Below are 10,073 nucleotides of genomic sequence, written 5' to 3'. Positions count from 1 at the left end.
TCTTTTACAAAATGATTTTAAACGAGGAAGAACTAATAAAATTCTATTTTTAAAATCAAAAGGATCTGACTCACTAGTTGTACAAATTTACGTTGATAATATATTGTTTGGTACAACTAATGAAAATTTTTGCAAGGAACTTGCAAAGTAAATAAGCAGAGAGAAGCACGGGAGAATGAGATTGGACCTCGGGATGATCAAGCTAAGATAAGTAAGCAGGAAAGTTCCTCACAAGGTATTACTTTTATAGATTTATGCATAACTATTATATACCATTATAAATACATGTGCGTAAAGCATAACTGAAGTTTACCATTGTTAAGGAACAACCAAAAATTTAGAATTAAAATGTATATTTAATTAGTCAGTAATATGAGATACGTGATTTAATTAGTTTCTCTAAAATAAGAGGATCATGGATATATTCTTTTTGTTACAATTTTTTTCCATCTTTTATTTTTCCACAAATTACTTTTTATTTATTTTTATATATCCATACTTTTTATTTATTCAATTAAATTTTATTTTTTTCCAAAATTAAAAGCTAATGGATCACACCTATGGATCTCTCATACCCATAGCCTCCGCAAATTCACATCTCACAAATTCAACACCACAAACCCTAGAAAAAGAAAAACCCCAAATCTAAAACCCTAGCCACCATCACCGGCGGCCGGACTCAAGCAGCCACGACCACCGGCGGCAGCGGCTCGACCCCAAGCGTCGCAGCACCGACGGCCGCGAATCCCCACTCTTTTGCCCTTAATCCCAGCCACGACCCACCACCTCTTCTCTCCACAACAACCAGCGACGGTGGCTCCAAATCACTGCCCTCCCAGCCGTCTGAATCCGCCGTCGTCGCCGAAACCCACACCACCACTTCCGACAAACAACCTCCCAAAATCCTCAACCCAAACCCGTTCGCGACCACCCTTACACCAACCGCCCAGATCGCGACCCATCACCACACAACATCCGACCCGCTCGCGCCCTCGCCCAGCCCAGAACCGTCCTCCCTTCCTTCCGCCTCCCCTTCTGTTCGGTTGACCAAGGATGCCGAGGTTATTGCAAAAACCGAAAAAAAAAAAAAAAAAAAAAAAAAAAAAGAAAAAGAATTACGGATTGTTCTAAGGGGGAAATTACCTCATTCCGTGTTCCTTCGGTTGATGATGCAAATTTGGTAACGAGGTTTGCAATTAATATTGAGGATAATGGGTTATGAATTATATTCAAGGGATGACGTTGTTGTTAAAAAAAAAAAAAAAAAAAAAAAAAAAAAAAAAAAAAAAAAAAATATGAAAGGGTTAACAACGTGGTTCCTAAGGTGAACAGTTCTCTGTTGTTTGTTGATATATATTATGATAATGAGAATGATGATGAGAAAGTGGAAGAATGAAAAGACGCAATAGAAGTTGAGAAAGGATATGGATCTATATGCAGTTGAAAAAGGAACAACCTAAACTTGCTACATACCCAAGCCATCTTTCCTGATCCTATCCATTTGTGTTACATTACGCTTTTGATTTTTTTAGAACTTTTTATTTTATTTTTTATATTCTTTTTGGTATGTAACCCTCTGTTGGGAAACATACGATTTTTATTCTTTTATTTCTGTGGAACTCCTAAAGATCGTATCTCTAAAAACTTGGCTTGTTATTTATTATGTTTTATATTCGAATCTAGTACGTTGGAACTTTACTTTGAGGCTAACTTAGTTTGTCAACCGTTGATCGGAGGACGCTATAATCGGTATATATTAGTACTGTATTTTTCTACTTTTTGTTAATGCCAACAGGGGGAAATGAATGCAAACTTAACTTAAATTGATCACTTGAGTCCGTCTCACTACTATCTTCTCGATGTAAGCTATTTTTTTGTTAAATTTTGTTTATCGTTTTTAAATTAATTACGTTTATTAAAAATTAATTTTGTCTCTCCTTAATTTCAATTTCGGTAGCTTAAATTAATTTTAATAAATGTATTTTATTGTTTAATTTTATATTTATGCTAATTGATTAAAACTGTATTTAGTGAAAGTTTGCTTTTGTTGTCATCACCAAAAAGGGGGAATATTGTTGACCCTAAAGTTTTGATGATGACAAAGCAAACTCCTGACAATTGGTTAAGTTATGTTGCATAATAGGTTCCGAGATCCTTGAAGGGATAATGCTAAGTTAAGGAGATCCTGAGTTGGATAAACTAAGCAAACGTGGAATATAAGCAAGTAATTGATCCATGTCAGACACTACATTGAAGAAATAATCATTAAGCAAGGCGAGATCCTTAGGCGAGTTCCTAAGGCGAGATCCTCATATATTATGTGGATCCTCGATGTTCCAGAGAAGGAACAAATTGGGAAGACTTCGAGTGAAGCTTCTAAAGGTGCAACATGAAGACTACAACATATGAGTTTATGTTTAGGATTTATGTAAGTATTTAATATTGTTTATGCGTAATTTGGAACGAAAGGAACCTAAGTATTTTGGTACGTTTTAAATGAAATATGTTAACTGTAATTATAAAAGAGTTTTAACTTGGAAAATCTTTTTAATAAATAAAATGAATTTAATTAATAAATGAAACATAGGATTCTGATTTATTATCCTTGTTTCTCAAGTAAAAGATTTTCCATGTTCCTTGAAACTCTCCCCACGTATTTCTGTTTAACGTACATTTAGTGTTTTGATTTGGTCTCCCTTGTTTCTCTCCAACTATGCCCATGTTACTGAGCAGTAACTGTTAGTGGGTAGTTGAGGAGAACATGGGTACCCAACCCTAAGTAAAACTCTCCTATAAAAGGAGAAGAGTTTTGGCTTTTCAAAACACAACTGATTTCTACAAAATCTATCTTAAAGAGCTTAAACGTTTTAAAAGAGTCAGTTGGCAAAATAGAGTGTTCCTTGAGTTCCTTATTATTATAAGCTTTATTACGTACTAGAGTTTTATATCAAATTGTATTTTGGGTTTAAGGATTGAGTGATCCTTGAGTGACTTAGAGTTAAGTCAAAGAGAGAAAGAGCGACTAAGAGTTTAGTCAAAGAGAGAAACAGTGACTTAGAGTTAAGTCAAAGAGAAAAGGAGCGACTTAGAGTTAAGTCAGAGAGAGAAAGAGTAGCACAGTAATCGAAGGGGATTGCTGTGGGGAACTCGTGTTCGAGAGGAACTCGAGTTAAAGAGTGTATTTGTAATAGAGTTATTGCATTAATACAAAAGAGTATTGAGGTTCTTCTTGATTAGGGTCAAGAAGGTTCCTCCGTTTTATATCTTTCTTCGCTCATTGTTCTCAGTCTCTTTATTGTTTAAATTCCGCAAGAAACTTACTCAAGTTCCCAAGAAACAATTCACCCCCCCTCTTGTCAAGTGTTCCTACTGAACTATCAGTTACTTGTCCCGAGTCTAGCTTGGGGAAGCTTCGGTGTTCGTAATGGTTTCATTGATGTTGATTGATTGGCACAATAAGCCAATAGTTCGTGGTTCGAGGCTATGTTTGGATTTGTGGTTCGGAAATGGTGTATATTATTGTTGGCACCCAAGCTTGTAACAGTTAGCATTAGATTTATTTATGTACTTTCGATTTCATTCTTTAGTTTCATTTTCATTATAAAAAAAAAATTAGAAAAAGAAAGAGAAAAAAAAAAAGCAGAAAAGTCAAAGAAAAAAAATATATGTTTTTCGTTTTTGTATGTAGTTTGAAAGCAAGGAAAGGGGAATGAAGAAAGATCATTGACATTATATTATGTTTTTCCCTTGGTTATAAATTGGTTGATTGTTCGGGTTTTATGGTTCGATGGAGTTGGATTTGCGGCATTATCACGCCGACGCATATAGTTCACATTTGCTCCCCAAGTTGGACCTTACTCTCACTTTTTCCCAAATTATACCCTACCCTTCCTTTTCACCTAGCCCCATTACAAGCTTATTATAAAGATCTCTTGATCGGCATGTTTGTTTTGTGATTTAATGAAAATCGTTTCTTGCTATTGTCATCTTACCCCATGTTGCATCATATATTTATATTCTACAAGGTATGCGGCGACGACTAGCTTGATTGAGAATAGTTTGTGGCTAAGCTTGGTTGTTTCAATTGCGGATCATGATGCTTTGTGGTTCTATTTGTATCCGAGCTAGATTTCTGTCTCAATAACTCTGTTTGATTGTTTGCTCGAGAGTTAGGTTGGTCTTACCATGGTTTTATGAAAGTCATGTGCGTCTTGTTTCTCTATCTTTGGTTTAGTGTTGCTTGGGGACAAGCAATAGTCTAGCTTGGGGGGATTTGATGAGTCATATTTGTATAGGGTATTTTAGGCGCATTTAGGTTGCATTATTAGGCATTTATATCATTTTAGTTGCATTTAGGATCACATTTGCATAAGTTATCGTTGTCGTACTCTATTACGCCCCGTTTGTGTTTTCTTAATGTTTCAGGTGATTTTACGGTCATTTGGATGCTTTCGGAGTGTTATGAGTTGATTTGGATGATGAACGGATGGAATGTTGACTCGAGGATCATTCCATATCTCTAGGGATAATTTTGAGTCAACAACGAAGCTAAACGCTATTTTTCTAAGCATCAAAACGGACAAGCGTTAACTCTTTTGATGATATCTCAAGTTTTACATGTCGGAATGAGGCGATTTTTATTGGCCTAGAAAGTAGACTTTAAGAGCTTTCCAACGACAGGTCACACGTCCTTATAGGCATTGTAGAACAAGACTTATGACATAAACAAGATGACTCGACTATCCGATTCGCCCGAAGCCCAAAATGATGGCCCAATCTTCCCCTTGGGCGCGAAAACCAGCGACCCACCAGCGGGCCCGCTGGTTTCTCCGCCCAGATACTTCCATGCGGGTTCGTTGCGTCGTTTCTCGTGATCGTTTAATTAAATGATAACTTATGTAATTATTATTATTTTCCTTTTTTGTTTAGAATTTAGGAAACTCTAAAATACCTCAAGGGAATTAATGTATTCCCTTATTCTTTTATTTTCTTTTACGTTTTCAATTCCTAAAAACTCTTTCACGTTAGTTTTTCTTTTCTTCCCTTTTCCATTGTTGAACCCTAGTTTTTCAATTTTCAATTCATCAATCTAGAGGTAATTCAAGAATCGTTTTTTTTTGCTTTAATTTATTATTATTGTTTTCGTTCCTTAGTTTAATTTTTCCTTTGATTATGAAATTCATGTTTATTATTTCTATCATGTTTGTTAATTCAATTATGAGCGAGTAGTCGTATTCTAGGGCTAAGTAAGGAAACCCATGTTTATACCATGATTATTATGCATAAAGTTTGTTAATTTATAGATTATTGCTTGAGTATTCCGATTGATTTGTTTTAATTGTTGATTCATGTTATCGGCCAATTTCATGAATTGATTATCTAGCTAATAGGAATTAGAATCGAAAGATCGTATTTTTAGAGGCTTAGTACAATTGGAAATTCTGATTATGTTAGCGACCGTACTGCATATGTTGAATTGAAAGTGTTAAGACCCGACCGTAGGATTAACATGTACTTTAATTACTCGGCTTAGTTTATTCATTTCTGGATTGATTTGTGTTCTTGGATTGGTGTAAGCATGGTGAACCGAACAGACGCCCTAGACCTTTTAATTCATTGATAATTTCACATTTACATTATTGATTTAGCTTCATTAGTTAATAATATCCAAAATCCACTTTCGTTATTGAAATAGTTCGTATAATTGGGCAAAAACTAATAGAACTTGTCTCCCTATGGGATCGACCCGTATTTGCTAACTATCTGCTAACAACAGACACCGTGCACTTGCAGTATCACTTTTTAATTCATCAGAAAAAAGGTAGAGGAACGACATCTGGAGTTCTTGTTTGTGTTCTTGATTTGTTAAAACTAGGGAAAACATGTTATAAACGTAAGTATTGCTTGATCTGTACTTATACATGCTTCCTTGCTTTGGGGTTATTCCGCTATCATGTTATGTATTTAACTGTAAACCCCTACAATGGTATCAGAGCTACATGTATTCAAAGTATTTTTCAGCGTGTTTTATATGTTTGTATTATTGTCGAATTTTTCTGAATATTTTCTTCAGAAAATTTTCTAGATTATTGGATAAGCCGTAGAAATTAATTCTGAATTCGTAATATGTCGGAAATTCGATTTTTCTGACCCTAATATGATTGGAATCGGCGTTTTAAGATCATTTAATGTGAACAGAATCTCAAAAACAGGCCCCGAAGTGCGATATTTTGGGCGTTTTTGTTAATTAATGAATTAATTCGTTAAATTTGGAAACTTTTTCAATTAATTGGTCGACCTAATGAACTCGGAATTGATTGAAATTTTGTCCTACTGTTCTTGGGAATATTATGGACTTATGGTAAGTTTTTCGTCCATGAATATTAAGTAAGAACCCTAATTTTAGTTTTGCCTAATTTGTTAAATTTTAGATCAAAAATTGTTTTAATAATTGGTTAGATCTGAAAATTTACTTAGGTGAGAAGGGGAATATGATTTCATGTTTAAATGACAGTTTCTAAAAATCATGGATTAAAATTTTGATTGGATTCGTTAATTTTAATCATCACCTAAACCAAATTTGATAAAAAGCTAATTTTTAAATGTTTAGAATGAATCCCCACCTAGGTTTTTAAAGGAAAACTGAAGCACAACAGATAAAAATACGTGGCACACACCTATATCAAGGAGAATACTCTAAAAATATAGAGCACCCCTCTTGAGGGGTAAATGATGTGGCCTTATAAATGGCAGGCTCCACCTAGGGGCAACATGTGGCTTATGCTTGCTGGAAAGATGCACATGTCTAAACAAATCAAAGCATAAAGGCCCAAAAGCCCTGAAGAGGCCCATGTACTAAAAAAAGGTCATTTCAGGTCCCTTTGATTCTATACAAGGACACCTGTCTCTATTTCCGAGGTCAGCCAATCATATGGCTAGGGATTTTGGAACACTTCCCAAAAATCCTAACCCTATATATAGTTCAAATCCCAAGGTAAAAGGGGCAATCAATTCATTCCTACATACCTTAAACTATTCTGCCTGTCTTCTCTCTACAAATTACTTCTCTCTCTAACCAATACTTACTTAGGCATCGGAGGGAATATTCCTACGGGAATATTCTGGTTTTACAGGTTGCAGGAAGATTATGTCAGCGCATACTTACCTCCGAGGAAAGGGTGACACATTATCACCAACAAAGTTCCCACAACACTTTGTATATATATATATATATATATATTTTATTTAACTTTGACAAATTTGGTTTAGAGTGATAGTCGTTTGAGAATACAGGGAACTACTCACGTACACATGTAAGTACTTTAATCTAGAAGATTTAAGAAAATCATATATGAAAATGTAAGTTTCTATTTTAGGTAAAGAAACTCAACTTAACAGAACCAATAACATACTATTTTGGGTAAAGAACTTCGCAACAATCATGAACTAAAATTCAAAAACTGTAAAGAAAGAAATAAACGAAGCAATAAAGAGATTAAGTAAAAGAAATATACTAGACTTGAACTAAAGGTGGAGATCTTGCTCCAAAAGTGCAAAATTTGAAAGAACTAAAACAAAAATCAAACTAAGGTAAATTGTTTAAAACTAAAAATGTAAATAGAGTGGCGAGAGTCGGATAATCCTTTAAAATTAGGATTTTATTATTCGTTTATTGCGTTTAGGGTAATATTCTATTTATACAAGGGGATACATGTGCCCAAGACATGGGGGAAGCCTTCAGCCCAACTTTCACGCCTGCTTGTATGGTTCACCTCCACACTTACTAATTTGTCATCGTTATTATAGTAGAGATAAAAAGACAATAACCAAGTAATTATTGCTCCATGTAAGAAAAAAATAGGGGAAATACCCATTTTATTGGAAAATATACAAACGTGGATGTCAAAGAATTTGCATATATACTATATTTTTCAACAAAAAAATCTACCTTTTTTAATATAATTGAAAAATGATCGAACTTTTCGATCTCTTTTACTCTGTACAATATATTATGGCATTCAATTAAACTCGTACGCCAAATATTAATTTAATTAAGAAAAATAATTCATACGTAATTATGCTAATTAGAAGTTTTTGCTGCCTTCAAATGTTTGGCCAAATTGCCAATTAGCCGGTACGACGTTATCGGATTGCACCATTTTACCGTCACTAGTAGTCACTTGGAACGACAAACTTTTCCCTATTAAATTTTGTGTGAATTGCCAATTTTGCCCCCAATTACGTGTCATTTGCATCCAATTCTTGGAATTAGAGGGCTTAATCTTAACATCAACAACATTTCCAACACCTCCAACATTAAACACTAGTACAAGGTACCAACCTTGATTCCCTTGTAGTAGGAATTTCAAGCCACCCTTCCTAACACAAGGAACTCGGCGAAATCGTACAGGAACAATTCCAGCTTTGTATTCCGCGATTGTTAAGAACATTTTAAGTGATAAATCAAAGTGTTTTTGAGGAGGATTACACCAAATATCAACTGTTTTTGTGTAATTAGGGGGGCAAAAGTTTGTGGCAGTGATCTTAATAGTATTTTTGTTGGCTTTGCACCATTTGGAGTTCACGCATTGTATCTCATAACATGATCCACATGCTGACCCATTGTTGAATAAAGCTGTGCTTAATGCTGCTGTTTCAAGGCCGTAACCTTGTGTGTATAGATCTTTATACCCACAAGCACCATCTAAAAATCAAATCAAAATAAGTTTTAGCAAATTATTTTCACATCAATCATTACAAAATATTTTGAAAAATTTATAGAGATGAGGAATTTCGTCGCTAAATAGTTAAAGTTCATCTCAAACTGATAAGACGGATTTGAGATGAAATAGTAAAGTTTTTTAGACGAAATTTTGGCAAATGCATTACCAGTTTGAGATAGAATTTTGGAAGAACTCTATATACAATTCCATCTCAATTATAATTTAGAGAAAACATTTTAATAATTCGCCTCGAATTTGAGATGTCTATAGTATCATCTTTAATACTCCGTAGTACATAGTTTTGTAGTGAATTGAAAATCACTTTATTTCATAATACGTATGGGTAGAACTTAATTATATCGTGCTCTAGGATTCGAGAAACCCTTTAGGTTTTTTTTTTTAATAAAGCAAGGGAAAAAGAAATATTACATAACCCTTTGTTGAGTTATCCTATAGTTGATAAATATCGTGAATTCATGAGCTTCTCACATCCAAAATCTAATCAAATTAAAATAAATATTTTGTATAGGATTTAATAGCTTACACATAGTCTCGCCTCCTTTCATATCACCATAAAATGTAGCATGGGCATCTGTCACCCATTCGTCGTTGGCGGCTTGGCAGCTTAACGAAAGGGCTATTGTAATAGCCAAGAAACAATAATATAAAAATGGAAGAAATCTAACCATTTTTGTTGTAAAAATATATGATTTTTACTGTAAAAATGTATGATTTTTACTCAATTTTTATAATTAATTATTTTATTATGAGATTGTCATATATAAATGTAAGAGCTAGCCAATATATAGAAGAGGATTGCCCAAAATTAATCTTTTCCATATAATTAAGATATACATCTCACTTACTATGGTTTTTAGTATTTTTTTTTTATTCTTTACTAACTTTTAGGGACTTTTCTATTAACCAAGGAGATATATTCTCCTTGATTGTAGACTTAGATTATATTAATGATTGATTACAATCAATCAATATAACTTAATTTTAGTATAATATTTTTTTTATTTGATAATAGGAGTAAATATATGAGTCAAACTCATCCCCCTTAGAGCATCCTTAACAATGAAATTTTTAATTGGTCATGGCTATGAACCATTTTTATGGATCTTAACAATTAACTTATAAATGTTCTATAACATGAGCAATTGGATGACCGCTCATCAACTTCATTAACAAATTTAAATTTGCCACGTGCACATAGATGAGACAATAAGTAACAAATTAACCTTTTTTCAGGCTTGTATATTTTATTAAAAATACAACTCAAAAAATAAATTAAAATACAAAAGATTTATTATTTTAAACTCTACAAATAGACATCCATTAAGATAT

The 10,073-nt window shown here is 33.6% G+C and overlaps 1 protein-coding gene across 1 annotated transcript; it reads right to left on the bottom strand.

Annotated features, from left to right (window-relative positions):
* Positions 1-7,902: 7,902 nt before the first annotated feature.
* Positions 7,903-9,509, bottom strand: LOC110775980 (expansin-A23-like). Its single transcript, XM_021980566.2, has 2 exons — positions 9,268-9,509; positions 7,903-8,704 (listed from the first exon to the last, which is right to left on the bottom strand). Exons 1-2 carry the CDS (start codon positions 9,410-9,412, stop codon positions 8,085-8,087), a joined length of 765 nt encoding a protein of 254 aa, XP_021836258.2. The 5' UTR covers positions 9,413-9,509; the 3' UTR covers positions 7,903-8,084.
* Positions 9,510-10,073: the final 564 nt, after the last annotated feature.

The sequence above is a fragment of the Spinacia oleracea genome, chromosome 5, assembly GCF_020520425.1.
Source record: "Spinacia oleracea cultivar Varoflay chromosome 5, BTI_SOV_V1, whole genome shotgun sequence".
Classification (NCBI taxonomy): Eukaryota; Viridiplantae; Streptophyta; class Magnoliopsida; order Caryophyllales; family Amaranthaceae; genus Spinacia; species Spinacia oleracea.
This window is presented reverse-complemented; position numbering and strand designations above follow the sequence as displayed.

Excerpts from the sequence above, each read along its gene's own strand:
- LOC110775980 (XM_021980566.2), bottom strand. The coding sequence starts at position 9,412 with ATGGTTAGATTTCTTCCATTTTTATATTATTGTTTCTTGGCTATTACA. Across the intron at positions 8,705-9,267 it reads GAAAGGAGGCGAGACTATGT|ATGGTGCTTGTGGGTATAAA; the intron begins GTAAGCTATTAA and ends TTTGATTTTTAG.